The sequence below is a fragment of the Micropterus salmoides genome, unplaced genomic scaffold (genome assembly GCF_014851395.1).
Source record: "Micropterus salmoides isolate LMB-PRFRI ecotype aquatic unplaced genomic scaffold, ASM1485139v1 Ms_hic_scaffold_10, whole genome shotgun sequence".
Classification (NCBI taxonomy): domain Eukaryota; kingdom Metazoa; phylum Chordata; class Actinopteri; order Centrarchiformes; family Centrarchidae; genus Micropterus; species Micropterus salmoides.
Genome location: NW_024040041.1, coordinates 12882302 through 12902062, shown reverse-complemented (window position 1 = coordinate 12902062; position 19761 = coordinate 12882302). Strand labels below are relative to the sequence as shown.

The 19761-nt window shown below is 40.6% G+C and overlaps 1 protein-coding gene across 2 annotated transcripts; it reads right to left on the bottom strand.

Annotated features, from left to right (window-relative positions):
• Positions 1-6007: 6007 nt before the first annotated feature.
• pecam1 (platelet/endothelial cell adhesion molecule 1) lies at positions 6008-17150 on the bottom strand. 2 transcript variants are annotated; one of them, XM_038696700.1, is made up of 15 exons: positions 16998-17150; positions 16866-16889; positions 15276-15569; positions 13822-14118; positions 13476-13736; positions 13061-13342; positions 12240-12539; positions 11876-12157; positions 11090-11222; positions 10895-10962; positions 10753-10806; positions 9935-10024; positions 9772-9828; positions 9104-9126; positions 6008-7857 (listed from the first exon to the last, which is right to left on the bottom strand). In XM_038696700.1, exons 1-15 carry the CDS (start codon positions 17050-17052, stop codon positions 7720-7722), a joined length of 2358 nt encoding a protein of 785 aa, XP_038552628.1. In that variant the 5' UTR covers positions 17053-17150; the 3' UTR covers positions 6008-7719. The 2 variants fall into 2 exon arrangements, with proteins under 2 accessions (XP_038552628.1, XP_038552636.1); XM_038696708.1 differs by having other exon boundaries at positions 6008-7854.
• Between the last annotated feature and the right edge of the window lie 2611 nt (positions 17151-19761).

Genomic DNA, 19761 nt, shown 5'->3' with positions numbered 1-19761 from the left:
AATGGTTCCATCTTGGAAAACTCAAAGTGAAAGGCACCAACAGACTACAAGTCAGAGTAACTACTTGTTAGATCTTTGCTAGATATCACAATTATTATAACAGTAGATCTTTAATAGAAGGTCTTGTATTGCATCTACTGCTAATTCAACTATCCACCCTTCATGGTAGAACTAGAATTCAATATTAGAAGTTTTAGATGCTGCTGGCAGTGCATCACATCTCTAATGGTCTTCTGTTTATTATCAATAGTGAAGCCAGCTAGAATGCTGTAAATATACTCATAGCACTGAAGTTACATCCAGGTAACTTCTACAGCTCTATGGCTACTCATTTAGGATATGCAGTACGGATAATATGGCTACACTAGAATTACTGCAAAAAACATACAATAAAAAAACTGACAAATACAAAATAAACAAAAGGAAAGTCCACAATGTCACATATTTACACAGGCTAGAACACCAATGGTACGACATTACAGAGAAGAACCAGACTGAGCTGAAACAGCCACCTTTAGTGTTTTTGAGATACAGGCAATTCTTTGCCTGTTATTTGCTTTGTCATTTAACAGAAACAGCAGCCAAAGCAGCAAAAGTGGTGTGCTTTTTATTGAGCATCGTGCTCTGTAGTGGATCCTCGAGTGCGTGTAGACTACAGGGTCAGTTGGCATGTGGTGAATTGACACAAAGCCAAGCGAGCACATCAGATAAGCCAAACCAAAAGTAAAGTGAGCCATTTGCTGTTGAAAATGAGCCCAACTGCCATCTGGCCCTACATACATGGCATGGTCCTCGTGGTTCCCATGCCTCTGGACTCTTAAGTTGCTGAACCCTCTCAGTCATGAGCACATAGTTTCCAAGGGAACTGGGCCATATTCATTACCACAGACTGAAAGAATATGTATTCTTTTAAACACCATGCTCTTCAAATGCTTTTCAAATTATATATCTTGAACATTTTCTGTCAAAGGGGCCCTCAAATGATTTGAAACATAAAGTTTAGTTTATCTGTCACGAGTAGATCTACTAGAAAACAGTGTTATAATGTCTTCTTGGTTACCTTAGTTTTGATATTTTTTTCAACTTTATGAATGAGCATAGGTGCCAGTTTAACATATTGTGAGTACATTTCTAAAGATGAGTGGCTAAGCCTATAGAGTCCCATTAGAGCCTCACCCCAGCAGAATGCCAGTGTCCCGCTCGAGGCTTGGACATGAACTATCTTGTTGTTGTCCTAGTCCTTATAAGCAAAATGAGCTATCATGCTTGCTTAAGTCTTTTCCACTTATTTCATTTATTGGTCAGTTTCACCAAAAACCTCAGCCTCATAATTACCATATACCTGAATCAGATTTACAGACTTGTTTCTGTTCCTGTGGATTTAATTTGTGATCACAAAGAGCTGTGGTTACATTAGACAGCAGCTAGAAATGATTCTGTGTATCTAATTCTACGGACCGATGTACATGATCTCAAATAAAACGTTTACCTCTGATCAATTCATCTGGGTTTCAGGTGAACTACAGGTCATAGTTTTAAATCATTAATTAACGCCATAGCTATTATGTAGAGCTAAACAGTAACAGGTGCAGCCTGGTGGAGGTGAATGAACCCTGCAGGCTGCCCGCTGGGAGTGTAAATGTGTTTTTGTTCCAAGAGAAATATAACTGCTGAGGCCATGTCTAAATGTTGGCATAAGAAAGGGCGGCGCTCTCAACTGTGCATATATCCTCATAAACTCTTTACAGTATATTTTTCCAGTGACCCATGTAACCCAAAATGAAAATTTTGCCAGTACAGCTTTGAATAAATAGTCCCATGAGAGGGTTCAAAGCTTTTATAGACATTTTTGAAAAGTTATTTGTATGCCATCCAGTGGCCCAATTGAAGACACGGGGGGGAAAGCTGCTGCCCTGTTGACACACGCTGCTGCTGACATTGGTGAAGAATAAAGAATGGCGCCGCAGCTGTCCGGGACAGAGTAAGAGGCTCAGACTTAGCACAGAAGGGAGTGGGAGTAGCACCAAGGCTGGCCGTTTGTGTGAGGATTGGGTTACCTTAGTCAAAGCCAGCATCCATGGAAAAGGAGGTCAGAGGTTAAAAGTTATGAATATGTGTGCCTAATTTATTGATGGCTAATTTCACAATTGTGTTTCATCCTGGAAATGGTCAGGGGTCAGTGAAGAAGAGTGAGCCTCCTCCTGCGCTGCCACTGTGTGCTCAGGTTGCGAGGGGTTATGATGAATTAATTTCCTGGATCTGTGAGAGCTTAAGCAATGAGAGATGGAGGGCATCGAACAGGTGGACTTACTAAATCCAACCTTTACACAGTATATGAAGGACGATGGAGTAACACTTTCACACAATGGCATCCCTGGGCTGCCTTTAGCCCACAGACTTTATACAGCACAGGGACATGTGGCTGTGTGTTAATGACAAGAATGAAGAATATACAGTTTGCACTGTTAATATGAAGTCTAGGTACACCCAAAGTGACACCAGCTTCAAAGCTTCAGCCTCAAAACAATTACGTTATTTGCATCATTTCCTACCAGGAAACTGTGCACTACGACATAAACATCTATTTTATAGAACTTGCATAAACACTCACTGTTCTTCAGTGATATCAGTACTATTTAATAGGTTTCAAACCTAGACTGTGCACTACTGCATGTAGTCATCTCTAATATCCCGGCACAACTCTTTAATGCGCCTCGTACCAGTGAGTGGTATCTAGGATAAGGTGACCAGATTTCTGAATTGAAAACCAGGGACATTTTTGGTTTGGTCGTCAGTATGTCATTAAAAAACTATTATGTTATAATATATGAAGTAAAAAAGGGGAACAATTTCGGTTTAATAATCTGTCAAAGATAACTCATGAGCATAATGGACTAATTTCAGGGCAGAAACAATCTTTGTAAGTAAACAGTCAGTAAGTAGAGGCTGCAATCACTTTCTGGGAAGTAGAATACTGCATTTTATATGTTGTTTTGGCTATTGAAAGGTATTAAGAGGTAAAAAGTGCTAGTTGAGTGACAATCTGTCAGAATCTGAATGAAATCAAGTCATTTTGAGGCAGAATCTACCTTTCAGTCAAGTAGAAGCTGCAGTCACTTTCTGGCAAGTGGAATACTGCATTACATGACTTGTATTGGCAATTTAACCCCTTGATGCCTGAATTTATTTACAATAAAAAATAAATTAGGTATGATGCAAATTAGCGACAGCAGGCATAAAGGAGAAACCAGCGTTCACAAAAGGTTCCCTGGTACGTATTGAATATGTGCAAACAGGCATTGGGGGAATACATACGCTATCTCAGCTGCAGTCTGAAAGGAAGAGGTGTGACGCGAATTTGCGACAATCTGCGTTAAGGGGTTAAAGGTGTTTCAACAGGTAAAAGGGACTGGATTGGTGAGTACACAGCAAGTTAAATAATGCAGTCATAAGGATAATTGCAAAAGAGATCATGTCTTTATTTTATATATAACTTAGCAGTAAGTCATGTTATTATAAGCTTCCGTTTTCCAAATATAAAGAAGGATATTAGACATAGGCCTACCAAACACATATTCTATCGTTACATTAATCACGTAAATGTCAGGCCTGGTTACGTTATAAACTGCAAACACTTATTTGGCCACAATTGTGATTATTCCAAGTTTCACAAAGAGATTTGCTATTACGTCGGACATAATGTGATGTTTATTTGCTCGTGATGTTTATTTGCTCGTTATGTCTGTTTGATCCAGATAAAATACAGCTTTAACACGCTGCAAGCGCTTTCCGGCGGACATTCATTTTCGGCATGACACCTTTATGCTCTGCTGTCCAGTCTGTATGGCTACGTAAAATCTGATTTCAGGTCTGTTAACACCTTATGCATTCTATGATTAACACACAAAGTTGCCAGGGTCCATGTGGTTAAAAACGGGGACATTTTGGGGACAGCTCCAGACGGCGACAGGCCACCAAAAGACAAATGAGTCATGAAATACCATCCTTTTAATAAACAACCTCTATGGATTCCCAATTCATTTTATTGTAGGTTCATTGGCAGGCTTGTCCTTGAATTGTGATCATAGGTTGCACATTGTATCCACCAATTCGCAGATTAAAACAAGTATTCTCCGTTAAATATTGAATGTTAGAAACAGTGATTAACAGTTTGACGTTTGCTGTGTTTCACTGAATTTTACCCGGTATAGGTTTAAAAATGATACATGTGCTTGGCTTTATATGTTTTAGAAATGAGCATTATTGCACATCTTGATTTGAGTAAAATGAGTAGACAAATCACTTGATGCAGATAGGGATTTTATTGTCTTATTGTCTTTGCTTTCAATTTATGTGGTGCCATACTGTCAAATATAAAACCACATACATGTAGGATAATTACATGGTGGCTGAGAACATCTCTATCACATCAATGTTCCTTGGCAAGGAAAAGAAAGATGCGGTTTGCATGATGACCTCATTGCTGCATCTGAAGACCGCAAACAGCACTGGCTCCATAAGGCCAAGTCAAAGACAGGAGATTCCCAGAATGCATTTCACAGGGGTCAATATGCTAATTTTAGCATAGCAGCCAATGGCAGTTCAGGAGTTGTGCACCAGATATGGGAGGGGCTGGATCAGGTTACGCGGCGGAGACACGAACAGCGTACGTGCACTTATAAAGCGGGGGCAGTGGACCTATGACACTGACCTATCACCATATGTACAGTATGTACCATACTGGTATGTTACGGTACCATACTATTGACACCATAAGAGTTGATCATGTGACAATATTTCTGTCTGAGGTTGGTGGTGGGTCCCTACTTGTAATAGTACACCCAAAAGTCTGTGAGGGTGCATGAACTCACACATCGCAGCTTTGAGAAAAGTAATAAATCCACCATCTTCCTCCTGACACAGCTGACAGAGTTATGGTCTGACGGTGGAACGGCACCATCCTTGGGCAAAGTGTGGGGTGTCTGAAACAAACCCTTGCTCGTTGCACTGGTTAAAATGGGTGTTACATAACTTTGTGGTTTTGTCTTTTGGTCAAATGTGTCCAAAAATAAAACCAGTGCAAGCTCAGGCAATACTTTTCTCTGCCCACTGTTTCATTATACTCCAACAGCCTATTTCTGACAACTCTGACACTGTACAACTTACACTCCTGATATTTATTTAACACAGTATCAGTTCCTGTGTGCTCAGAATATGCTGTTCCCTCCTGTCAAGGCCAGCCCCCTGGTTAAGTAACGTGATTAATAAACCATGAGTCGACTGAGGGCAAGGCTGAGTTTTCATTCTGGCACCTCAAAGCTGAATCTGTATCTGCTATCTGAGGACCCCACGGAGGCCAAGAAGCACACATATCATTCTGCATATGAGAGCGCGGGGGGGCCTGAGGGAATGGTGCAAACCCCAGAAACATTCTGCCACACCCTTGTGTCACGTATTTTGCACACATTCATGAAGACTTAGCACAATTGCAGCAGTGAACAAAGCTCAGAGGAGGAGGAGGAGAAGAAGGAATTACATATGCATAACACACCCACTCACACACATGCAAATGCACAAACTGAAGACAGGCAGTTAATGAAGATGAACACTTGATCTCCTACGTAGACCATGTCTATACGTTAGTCTGTGCTAAGAATGGAGATGAAAGTGTGTGAGTTGGTGGCAGGCTGTTGGTTTTAGCTCTGGTGTCAGGTGTTACAGACTCCCGCACAGATTTGATCTGCTGTTCAGTGTCCTTAAGAGCTTCCTGTCAAAACGCAGATCCTCATAATCCAGACCATCGACAGCAGTTGGCATGAACCTAGTAAAGTCAATGTATGCCCTCGAATTCAGATCCAGTGCAGGACCTTTCTGATTTTCTCCACTTTCACCCGCTGACAGGTGAAAATCACACTGCCAAGCTACCAAAAATTATGATGCACTATTGACATCCACACGCAGATATTTGAAAGAGGTCAAGCCATTTAAAATGATAAAACTAAACCCATGGAAATAAATAGGTTTTATGTCACAACAGCAATATACAGTTACAGTAGAACACTTTATTCATCTGCCTAGTCATGTGTTTAGGCGTGTAGGCCTTTTTTTGACATGGCACATCACGAAGAGAACATTTCCTCACAGTATTTTTGGAGCATTTTCCCATTTATTTGGCTATCAGACAGCGTATCGATGACATGCAACAACGCCCCTCAGACTGGTCTCGAACTTGAGCCCTTGCGATTATATGGTCAGCCTCTGAGACTCCAAAGCTGCTAGAATATGCCCACATTTCTGAAGTTTTAGTAGTAATGCTGTATATGTACAGAGGTTAGTTTAACATAATGGTAGTACACTGTAGATCTCTTCAAAATATATATATATTAATACAATATCATAAACAATGGCCATCCATTATGTACAAGAATACTTGTTTTGTAAAGACACCATATATTATTACTCATAATTATTTAAAAATTGAATTAAAATACTAAAATTAGACATGAAATAAGATAATTTTCATGCTTTGCATTCACTGCAATGAAGTGACCGTTATGGTATAACTTGGTACTGCAGTTTAGTTGGCTCAAATTTGTATTTACGATAAGATGTGGTTAGTCAGTTAATCTATCTGTTAGTAAATGCTAATCAAAAATTCATGCTTTAAGTCATTTTTAAAGCATTAAAAACAAAACATTAACTGGTACCAGCTTCTCAAATGTGAGACTTTGGTGCTTTCCTATATTTCATATCATGCTAATTGAATGTGTCTGGGTTTGTACTGTTGGTTGGACAAATCAGTTTAAAGAAGTCAACCTGGGCTTTTTGACTGCCTAAATTATTCATTTAATCCAAAAAAGTAATCAACAGTTAACCCAACAAAAATAATTGGTAGTTGCAGTCATATCGGACTCACGTTAACATATTATTCCAACATGCAGGCTAAGTTGTTACATTATGTTCTGAGCTAAAAGCTTCCTGGATAGTAAGTGTCACTTAAAGTTCATGCCAGTTATTAATATACTATATCCTCCTCTGCTGCACTCAGCCATGCTATAATCAGAATCCACAGTCTGATAAACATAGTGTATGGAGACCTTGAATGAGTTCAAGCTGCATTACTCAATTAAAGCTTAGATAATGGAAAATGAAACTGATATCTCCTGAATACACAGTGAAAGACCTTCTCACAGTGAGAGAGATCACAGCCAGATGGCACTACGTTTCCATGCGGCTTCTGCCTGAAGTCTGTCCTCTAGTGGTTTAAACAGAAACTTTCACACAGCAGAGGGGGCTGATGAATGTACTCATAAACCTTATCACTAAAGAAGTAACATTACTGCTCTGCTCACTTGAAAGACCTCTCTTCCTATTCTGTCACTGCTGCCACCAGTGGAAGGATACAGACCTGAATGTCTTTTCCTTTGGGAACACCATACACATCCTCTCTCTGTGTCTTGGCAGGAAAACAACCAGGAGAAGGAAAGAGAAGCTTTCCACTTAACAAAAACAATTTATTTGCCCTGTCAAAGGCAAAACAAGTGAATTTACAGTGTGGAATCTCCCTTGTAAAGCGCTATAAAAATACAAAAAGTACATTTGCTTAGGGCTGTTTAAGGTCTTTCAGTGCACAAGACTCCAGCTGCATTAACGAGCCGGATAAATAAGGGAATAAATATTCTTATTGGATTATTAACAGTCCGGCATTAGGTCATGTTTTCATTCCCCATGGTCAGCAGTGGTGCTGTCAACACTGTTGCCTGTGTGGTCATCCTGGACATCATGGTCACCATGGTCTTCCTGAACAATGTGATGATCTGTCTCATGATTCAGCTGTGCATACTCCACTGATCCCTGCTGAGAAGGGACAAATTAAATATGAGATGTTGTGTGAAGAAAAAGATCATTGTATGACACTTGTGCCTGTAGAGTAGTGTTGGGTAACACTGTTACCCTAAGTCTTTTATTTCCTAATAATTTCTAGAAAGTTTAGTAGACAAACCGATGTAGCCTAACTAGTACAAATTATATAGAATACAAAAGTCTGCAGTCGTGATAGCAGCTCAGACATACTTACTGAGGCAGAATGGTGCTTTGAGCTAAATACTGACATCGGCATGCTAACATGCTTTGTCAGGAAAATGTGTACCAAGTTCACCATCTTAGTTTAGCATGTTAGTATGCTAATGTAACACCAGCTATGTTGTGTATGTAATTAGTATGTGATGTAGCCAGCTAGGTTGTGTAGTGAGTAAACCTCACTCCCCATTGCCTTAAGACATGCACTAGCGACGAACGCGAGGGCCAATGGGTTTTAGCCTCCTCGTTAGGTCATCTGCTTCAAGTACCCAAGGACGGCCCATGTAGAACAACTCAGAGCCAGTTATACTAACATCTGCTAATTAGTAATAAACACAAAGTACAGCTGAGGCCGATGGGTATAGTGACAAACAAAAGTAGTGAACAGATTTTAATTTTGACCTGATGATGAAATGAAAAGTTAAGGGATCATCAAAAGTTTTTAAAATGAATCCCGGGGGGGGAAGACACAAATTTGTGCTCCAAATTTCAATCGAATACCCATCTAGTAGTTGTCAAGACAGAGAAAACCACAAATGTGAACCTCACAGTGGCGCTAGAGGAAAAGTCAGGGGATTACCAAAGTCACCAGAATTCATCCTCTGGGCACCATAATTGTCATGCCATCCCGCCGCTAGCATGATTAAATAATTTTAGTTAGTTAGTTGAGTTTAAATGCAGTTGATTTTCACAGGGATATTCTTGAAACCCAAGCACAAATGTATAATCATTTATCTATTATAGAAAACTTTATTCCTCATACATGTTTAACTGCATGTTCAGTTGACCTGCTGTGTAGTGGCTAATAGACTCTAGGTCAATTTACTGAACACAATTAGTGCTTTTAGTTAGCTGTCTACAAACATTAAAGAATGTGACTCCACAGGGTTTCCGTTTATTGTGTGTCTGTCCGTGAGAGGTCTCTCTGAGCAAAGACACAAGGCATTCATAAGTATGTGTGTGTGCCTTTTTGTAGCATGTGAGTGCACTGTATGAATGCGGTGTGGTGTGTGTTTCTACTTACGCCATCAGCCTGCTCTGGGACACCTGCAAAAACAAAGCAAAAGGACAAGCTCAGGAAACAAAAGGAGTCTGAGGATTAAAGGAGGGCTTGTATAGTCTTCAGCACTCCCATGAACAGATCCCAGATCCCAGGAAACTACTTATCACATCGCACAAATTCACACTAATATAATATCACATTGCACACATTCACACTAATATGTACAGTCTTCAGCTACAAGCAAGTCTATTCTTAGAAAACACAGAGCAAAAAACATGCCTGGAGTTGCGTTTACCTTTACTTGCTTTACTGCTGCATCATTGTTGGCTGACATTTAAACTGCTGGAAGTTATTAGGAGCTAATGACTGAACAATAGACAAGAGTTTCCATTATGAGTATGAAACAATGGAGTGTGTTGCTAACTTAGTCATAACGGATATACACACTGTTTGGCTCTGATTGTTAGAGCAGGAAGTTCTCCTTGACGAAAGCAGGAAGTGGACACCTGGCGACTGGGCCTTCTGTTTTAATGGGACATTATTTCACTAACAATGCAGATGTTTACAGTTGGAGCTGATCCTGTTTCCTGACCCCTTTTGTTGTTTTTTTTAACGTCAGCAACCAGCCTGATTTCTCCCACCGTGTAACGTAAGTGGGAGTTGAATGACGAGGAGGATGTAAGTCGTACCTTGCTTGGAGTTCCGCACTTCGCTGTACACCGTGTCTGTGCCCTTTTTCACCGGAGCTGTCACAACAAGTGCATAATTCTTTTAGACTGTGTTTTAAAGATCAAAATGACAATGGTGATATGATTGAACACTAAAAATGTTACAATTCAGAAACAGTCTCACCTCTGTTAGGATCTGGCTGTCTGGTCTGCACCTCAGTGTATTGAGGCTCTGGCTTTTCTGGAGAGATCACACTATTCTGGTCATCAGACTCTGCAGTACATTAGAGCATTAACAAAGTTAAACTTTATCGCATTTCATATTATTTGAAATCAATCACAGCATAGCAGTCAAATTAAATTAAAGGATATGGCTGGTGGTATTTTGTATTTTTCTTTCTTGTAAAAAAACAAAAGCAACAATGAACTGAGCTCAAAAACTTGTATTGTCTGCTAGACCGATATATATCCTCTGTGCCACTTGACTTCACTGATAAAACTGTTAAAAACAAAGAGTCACACTGTTGCACTGGAAGGCATGTTTCTTCATTATAACAAACACGGGCACTTTGACTTAATGTCACACACACGATCCGGCTGCTTTAAAATACTCCAAATGTGCACCAAATGTGTATTAATCCGCAGTGTAAAATAGCCCCTAACAAATACACCATTTGTTCTTGTTTGTGTAATGTTTGGTAAAAACTACAATATACACTACAGCTGCTATAGGAAATTACTTAGCCTTTTTAAGAAATGGAAACAATGTACTTGGGAATCCTTTTTTTAGATCTGTAACTGCATTAGCAACAAATGGGCTCAAGGCTGAGGATCACAGAAAGGTTGGGAAGTCAGAGAGTATTGAGAGAAAGACTAGCAAATTGTTGGTTTTGGTCTTTCCACAGGATTTGTTGACAATAAGAAACATGCAGAATAGCACTAGCCTCATCCTTTAATAAACATATGAATAAAGTTTCATAAATTTCTACACACTGTACTCACCAGAGCCTGATACATGTTCACTCCAAATACTCTTTCCCATCATGCCTGGAGTGACTACACAGAGAGGACAAATAAAGCCTCAGTTGTTGAATCAATACAATCTCATTTTAATTAGTATTTGTATCAGTATTATAGACTTTACCATTGGCGGCCTCATTAAACTCTGCCTGGGTGAGGCTCAACCTCTCTGTTTTGGTGCTGGCTGACTTCCTAAGACGAGGTGGACACAAAACACAATCAGCATTTTACAACAGGAAACTGTATGGGCTTCACCATTCTACATACTTTTCTAATTTGCCTTTAAATGTTTGATAAGCACTTGAGAAATGTTACTTACACTGACAGATCGGCAGTTCTTTTCCTCTTGAATCGAAGGAGACGTCTTTTAAAGGTGACAACAAGGATCAATGCCAGTATGAGCAGGATGCAGATGATTGCGAGAAGACCTTTCTTCCAACCAGCCATCTTCACTGTAGAGTAGAATAAAATATATAAAGGGGTTTGAATTACATTTTAATTGAATTATAAAACACACCGATCAAAATGTTCCTACAGAATCTCAAACCTTTCTGCCTGATTTAGTGTACCGTTCACCTCTGGGTATATACTTATTTCATTTTATGATCATGTGAGAGCTCTGTTAAGGTCAGTCCAGTCTTTGTTAAAGTTTATTCCACACCTGCAGAGTGCTGGCTGGATGCCAAAGATGTGAATGGATTCAAACACTGGCACCACTTTTAAATTTAAGTATTTATTCTTTTATATTATATTATATATTTCTTGTAAAAATGTAAAAAATTGCCTCATGGTGTATACTTAAAACTCATTATGGCTCAATTATATTTTAGTCGGTCTGTAATTATTCTAATAAATGCTGAGTCACAAAACAATCTGTGTACCCTCATGGGGTGCCACAACAAGATTCTTATTTTTCCAACAGCAAATGTCTTTATGTCATTCATTTCTAAAAAAAATAACTTTGGGTCAGACTGAGTAACCTGCTCATTTTAGACTTTCCTCACTTTTCAAAACATCCTAACTCTCTAAAACTCTAACTGGTCCTCACAAAGATAGACATACAAGAACGCACGCACATGACCATCATCAAGGGGACAAAACGCACCTCCAATCATGACAGTGGGACTTTGTTGGGTTTCGTTGGCTGGGTTGGTGCTCACACAGTAGTATCCCCCTTGGTCCTTTTGTCTGACACTGATGATCCTGTAGGCTCCTTCCAGTGTATTGGGGGTCTTGGACTCGAGAGGGCCCTCTCCCTCAGTGTGGTACCAGGTGAAGCTGATGGGGAGAGTGCCTCTCTGAACAGAGCAGACGAGAGTGACGCCCTGCCCCTCAGAGATGTCATTCGAGCTGGGCTGCAAGGTCAACACTGGTATTGACACAGGCTCTGCATGGAGTAAAATATATGTTAGACCATGTTAACATCTGTATGTTTGAATGTGTTGTCATAATTCCTGCATCAAACACACCTATGATTTTTGTTGAACGCAGCATCTGGTCCCCTGTTGCTACCATGGGAGCCCTCTGTTGACTGTTTGTCACATGGCAAATAAAGTTGTTTAAGTCTGCAATCTTGTAGATGGCTGAAGAGTTAAAGATGGCGTGTTCCCCCGGCTTGCTCACCACCCTTTGCTGAATCTTCTTGTCAGGCCCGTGTAGGTTGTAGGTGATGGGCAGAGTGCCATTGTCACTGTAACACAGCAACTGGAAGTGCTTTCCCAACACCAGCGTACCCCCCACCACACTCAGCTTGGGTTTTGAAACAGGAACTGGGGAAAAGGTGATTTGGTTTGGCTGGTTAGAACAAGACACAGATAAACACGACAAAGACCCTGCAGCCACGCTAGTGGCTCTGTGTGGCTAAATGCTAATATCAGCATGCTAACATGCTCACACTGACAACATGTTGATGTTTAGCTGATATAATCTTTACCATGTTCACCATCTTAGTTTAACATGTTAGCAAGCGAACACAAGTTAATTATCAATAAACACAAATTAGGGTTAAAGGCTGAGGAAAAGTCAGGGAAGGTCATTAGGATTATCCTACTTATCTGGGAATCATGCATTTCTGTACAAATGTTTGTGTTTTATGTTTGAGTCTGGATTTAAATTGGCAGATCCATATTACAATGCCTCTAGCATGACTAAAAATAGTAAATCATATTCAGAATCTTTACATTGATGATATAATTCTTCCATTGGCTTAAAGGAAGTCTTGCTGTCTGCCTAAAAACAATTAATTATTATATATATAATTAATTCATTGTCATTTGATTTGATGACCCACCTTTTGCTTTTACAACAATGGTTTGGCTTTCTTTTACAAAACTGCCTGCAACAGAAGCAGTCTCAACTTTACAGGTGTAGTTGCCATTATTATGAGAGTCTGCCACAGCGACGTATGTCTCTTCGCTGGTAAGTTTGATGTTATCTTTGTAGATGGAAAAATGCATGGTGTCATTGTTGATCCTCTCAGGAACATAAATCTTGACAGAGCAGGTCAGTTTGAAGTGTTCACCCAGAAATATGGGTATGTGCTCAACAGTCAGGTGTGGCCTTGAAAACAGCTCTGTTGGAGTGGGACAGCAAAATCAACCATTATTATATGTGGTATATTTTAAAAATACAAAAGGCTTTTAACTTAAGATAAGAAGGTAGTTAATGTCATATCAGACATTTCATAAAGAGTTTCCAGTTCTTGCCTTTGACTGTGATTGCATGATAGGTTTCTTTCTGCACATTGCCCCACTCTGCCTTGCACACAAGCTTCCCAGAGTCGCCTTCTTTTGCAGTGAATTGATAACTGAGGCTGGCCGAGGCTTGCTTGAGGATCCTCCTGTCCCTCGTCAGGAATACATAAATGTTCTTCGGTGGATTCACTACTTTACAGACCACCTCGACTATGTCTCCCTCAAAGACGTTTGAGAATGGCAGCACATTCATGACCGGGGTAATGTGGAGTTCTGTAAAACACAACTCAGAATATTCAATCCCACCTTTCATTAAGCAATCTTTTCTTAGCAACATGACAGATCTTGATCTAATTACCTTTAACTATGACTTCAATCTCATTGCTGTGGTTGGAGTGCCTGGTCCCAGAAACCAAATTGATCTCGTAGTCACAGTACAGGAAGATGTCTCCGATGTGCCTTAGGACCAGTGTAGTCTCTGATGAGTTCCCAGTGGGCGCTGGCTGCTTTATCTTCTCAGAATCTCCAGCCCTAAATCTCTGGTAAAACCGGAAGATGAGAGATCCTTTCTCCTCCGGAGCACTGCAGGTGGCTTTGAACTCCTCATTCTGATAGGGTTTGGTCTTACTCAAATACAGAATGGGGGTCTGCAGGCCTAAGGAGAGGGGAAAACCCAACATGACAGCTGAAAGCAAAGCCTTTACTCTACATACTGATGTTGTTTGTTCAAATGCAATAGTACTGCTGAGCATGTCCATCCCTTTAAGACCACAGTTTACCCATCTTCTGATGGCTACTTCCAGCAGGATGATGCACCATGTCACAAAGCTCAAATCATCTCAAACTGGTTTCTTGAACATGACAATAGTTCACTGTACTCCAATGGCCTCCACAGTCACCAGATCTCAATCCAATAGAGCACCTATGGAACGTGGTGGTACGGGTGTGTTTCCAATACGTTGTTAAAAGTATGCCACAAAGAATTAAGGCACTTATGGAGTTATGTAAACTGAGGTTCAGGAACAGGACCACACCTCCCCCTTTCCCCTCACTGATTAAACCACCTGTGTCCCATCACACACACCTGCGAATCCAATCACCATCACATACATAAAAGCGCCCAAACTCTCTCTCACTGTCTCAGTTCTTCTCTCCATATGGCCTCATCTAGCTCCCTCAGTCTCCTAGGAACCATGGGGGGACGATCCATCAACTGCTCCATAACCAAGCCTCTACAGAGACGAGTCCCCACAATGAGTCTCGGCCCCCGTGTTCTTGGTAGCGCTATAAGACCCTCTCTCATCTACCTTCCCTCAACCCCTTTCATCCCTTCCCTCTCGACCCCTCCTCGTAAACATGATACATAAACCACCTCTAACTTGGCGTGGTCCTTGTTAGTGAACTGAAGGCATAAGAGGGTCCAACCCGGTACTTGCAAGGTGTAACTAATAGCGGCCACTGAGCTTTTTCTTATACTGCAGGAAATAATGATATTTTATTAAAAAAAGATTCCGGTGACTGAAAATGCTTGTTTGTACTGTAGAAGGCAGGAACTCTAAAATGTTCTTTCATGCTGTGGAAAATGGTTGGTAGAAATTTTAATTATTCATCAATTGGAAAGAAAATACCACTGGTTTTGTCCAACTACTTTACGTTGACTTTCCTCCCTAACCATGGTAATATATGGATGGATTTAAGGTATATTATCAAAGTTTTCATATTATACCACCCTTGTTAGAGAAACGCAATAATAACAAACAAAAAAAACTCATTGAAAACAAGAAAACTCTGGATTGTCATCTCCAGCTTTACCTGTGACGTCAAGTTTTTGGCTCAAGCTGACTTTGCTCTTGTCCTTGACTGTGACCCGACATTCGTAACTTCCAGAGTCAGCTGCCCTGGCTGGGCTGAGTTCATACAGGACTGAGTCTTCTGCAGTTGTAGAGGAGTGGATGAGAACTTCGTCCCGTGTGAGCTGGAAAGTATGCGTCAGGTGAGGGGTGTTGTCGTGACTGACGCTGACCCGGCAGCGTATGTTCACCAGTGCTCCACTTTGAACTGTGCTGCTGGGTAGGATTGTAAGGCCAACGGTATCTATAATGTATACTGTAGGTCCAAATGTCACACAAACACCACAGGCACACAAACAAGAAATAATGTAATTAGAACTGCATGTTTTTATAAAACCAACCAGTAAAATAATACAACAGTCAGGCACTATTATTCTCCCCACAATAAAGGTGAAGTCTGAAGGAAGACACTCCCTGGCAGCCAGTCTACTGCAGAGTAAGCAGGAGCTGCTGAAGGAAAAAGCTTCAACAAACAGTGCCTGACCCTCTCCACCCCCCTGGGAGAGCTCTGTTGATTTATCCCAGCTTCTGCTCTCCCTCAGCAACAAACAGCGCAGTGTAACCTGCCTCAGCTGCTAAGAAACAATCACTTAGTCCATATCCTCAAAGTGCTGCTGTTAGTTTGGGATCTGGGCTCTGTGCTAACTCCAGCACAGAAAAATATAGAGTGAGAAAGTTCATTCTTGACCTTGAAAATAATAGTTTGACAAAATAATATTAACTCTAGCCTGGAATCTGCCCCTCCATTAATCAGTCATTAACACATTATATCTCTTTTATTTAAACTGTAGGTGTAAAAACAATAATTTTAGCCAAGCCATTTTACAGAGGGTTATGTGTCGCACTATATCTTTACTGGGAACAGTGACTTCCTGTCTCTGCTGGTTACTGGTAACCTTGCGCTCACAAAAACACTTCAGGTTAATTATTGAGCTTTAGAGATGCTGGTAACTGGATTGTGTAACCTTCAGATCTTGACACAAGCGGTTTCCCCCTTTTTCCAGTCTTCATGCTATGCTAAGCTAACCGGCTGCTGGCTGTAGTCTGACTTAGACTGAGTGGACGACATACATGAGAGTGGTTTCAATCTTTTCATATAACGCTCGGCCATCAGTGTGTTTCCCAAAATGCTGAATTATTCCTTTAAGACACTGATTGCCTCTCTAGCCACCTAGCAAAGAGCTCCAGATAAATACAGACACAAGAAAAAAAGAGCATTTTAATTCAAATTCATGCAGTTTGAGCTTTTCAGAATTTGTGAAGTTCATTCAAACTCATGCTGATTTGAAAGATTATGCAGCTTCACCTATGACAACTAAAAATAGCTTCAATGAACCTCCCTAAAGGCTTGAAAATATCAAGGAGGCCAGGAGTGCACGATACAATGCCAGTTTCCTGCAAAAAAAAATTACTTTGAGGTAAAAATAGCTTTCTTGTCTAATACAGCACGGACTGGATAACCTGAAACTGTCTCACTGCTGGAGAAACTGCAACCCTCTAGACCAATATTTAAATAAGTGTAAAATTTAAAGTGTAAGGTAGTTATACTTACATGACTGTCCACTGGCACATTGAACTGTGTTTGGAGAAAAGGGGAGAAAAAAACAAAAGTGAGAATCAGGAGAGTAGCTTCAAGTGAAGGAACATCCTTTATCCTTGAAGTAGCACAACAGTGGGTCCTTACAGAATTGTAGGAGGCTGTTGAGAAGCAGCAGCAGGTTGGGGGGTCTGGAGTCCATCCTGAGTAATGGTGGTTCACTGCTGTAAGATTAAAATACAGAGGGCTGAGGAGACAGAGGCCAGAGGAGCAGTCAGAAGGACAAGGGAGGGACACAGGAAGGGAGAGGAGGAGTGTGTGGAAGACAAACTCTTGGTGTTTCAGGCTTTGGTATTGGTGGTGGTGAGAGGGTGTTCCTCGTGTTATCGTACATACTCCTTGTGCTGCTTGACTCACCAGGAAATGGCTGTTACTTCCTCAGGAATCTAGCATTTACTATGCTTTTATTAGTGTGTAAGAGAAAAGAAAATTCAGCAATAATGTACAAGAGCCTTGAAGGAACCTCCTCAGTTCTCTCTCGCCGTGGGTCAAGTTAGGCCGTTTCACATGCGCTTCAACAACTTAATATGAATAACAAACATCTTGACCTATGTTATGACTACATTTGGTAATATTAGAGACTGTTGCTTTCCAGATAAACTAACACATCAGGAATTACTTAACAGGCCACACTCCACTGTGCTTGGCCTATAATCTCACCTCTTAAATTGCTAATGCAATCTGCTGTGTCGTTACTGAACCTCAGGGATTCCCACTGAGTCATAATCCAATCTCTAATTAAACATATTTAGCATTCATTGTTTTGACAACACCTGCTACCACCTTACACCCCATACTTAATCTTCCTCCGGTGCTCAGTAGCTTCTTGTTAAAACTGTGAGATGAAACTATGATGGAGCCATTGAATAATTTATAAGATCCAAACTAAGATCTTAGCAACTGCCGAGCTTTAACTGCAGAGCGTGTGCTGATGACTTATGTATGTTTATATGTGTTCATGTGTTTGGGCAATTTGTGAAGAAATAAATAACATAAGGGAATATCAGATTAAATTATTGTGGCTACCATTTGGGATACCAGTCCTTCAATGAATCTACTATCCAGTCAAAGAGAAAATTAGACTTGAGTGGGCAGGCATTACTGTTACATAAGTGTAGATTAATCTAATAATAAATATTGTGGCTCTCATGGATGTGTTTCTCCATCAAATAAAAAGCTTTCCGCAATGGGTTTCCTTTGGGGAACAGTCACTCCACTTGACACAGAATATTTGCAAAACATCATAATATGTAGAATGCACATATCACAGACTGCAACTGTAATTTCAGCTTTTGTTATCACAAATACACAACTGTGTAAATGTTTTAATACCGAGAAGGTGGTTCCAGATTGAAGGATGCAGTGCTGTGCAGCCCCTTGCAGTCCTTAACTTTGACCACTAAGAGCTGCTGAAGACTAACATGAGAATTATCTGCATGATGCGCCCAGTCCCTTTCATTTGTGCCACATCGTACAAACAACAAATGTTTTCAGGCTGTACAGAGGTGCATTTTATCTTCTACAGAGCTGATCCAGAGGTGCCGCAGAGGTGACCTTGACGGGAGACCACCATGTTATTCCAACACAAACTCCTGTCTGACTTATGAAATTAACACTGCAAACCATGAGTGGAACCAGTCAGTATCAGTTAAGAGTCTGCTCAGGCTAATGTTTTCCTAATGTTTGTGTTTGCTAGCAGCACACAAGCAAGACAAGTAAGGAAGGTGGTCAGTCTGTCCAAGTGAACCTAAACAGGAATTTAGATGTGACTTTTTTAGTGTTATGTGTGGTTTAAATTAAGTTATCCTACAGATGTGCTGCCAGAGCGACACTAGCTTCCCCATCTTTTTCCAACAAGGCAAAGCTGTTTCCATTAAGACAGTTATTAGGTATTCATGAGTCCTCTCAAAGCAGGTCATCAGATCTAGGTCCGCATTAATTACTTTCTGCTGCAATGGCTAATTTTCTCTGTTGTTTCTTCTTAATTAGAAATATATAGCTAACTACACAGTCCACTTTTAAAGTTGTATGTACCTGATCAGTATTGGGATGTGGACCATGTAGACACCAATAGGACTGAATCCTCCACTAGTGTGGCAGCAGTCTTTCAAGGTTGTCATATGGCTGTGATAGTTTTTTAGACTGATTCTACAAATAGCCCGTTGCAGGAAATAGCCTAACCTTGCAGACCCTCATAACTGAGCTCACTGCTGTGGATGGCCATAATCTGATCACCGCCTCATTTCCACTGAATTAGCATTGGGAAAGATTTGTAGAGAGGGTTAGAGTTTAATTGTATAAGGATTCACATCAGCCGGATACAGACTCAGTGGTGGAACAGAGTTTTGAGGCTGGTTTGGCTGTGTAAGTGCTGGACAGTGGTAATGACGTGATGACTTTATGACCTGCAATTATAAACGCAGCTCACTTCTAAAACTGACTAATTCTGCTGGACCAGCATAGCGTAGGATAATAACTGCACATACTTTACTGTATTTTCATGACTGTAAAGAATGTGTTGAATTGAAGGGAGTTATTATTGATGGTTGTTGTTCTCAGTGGGTCCAGCACGGCTGTCTGATTGATGTCTTTGCCCTGAGCTCTATACTGCCAGCACTTCTCTCAGATTGCTAAACAGCTTCTGTTAGATGTGCTGTAATATGGACCCCGGCTGGTATAGTATTGTACCCAAGCCCTAACTCACCGCTAACTTCAACCAGTTTACTGGTTATAAAGGTAAAACATCATCTGAATTGGCTAATTCAATGGTTGGGTAATTTGTTGTGTAGCATTGAGAAGAGCAAAAGGAAGTCACACTGTATGATGTTACATGTATGAAATACATGTTTAC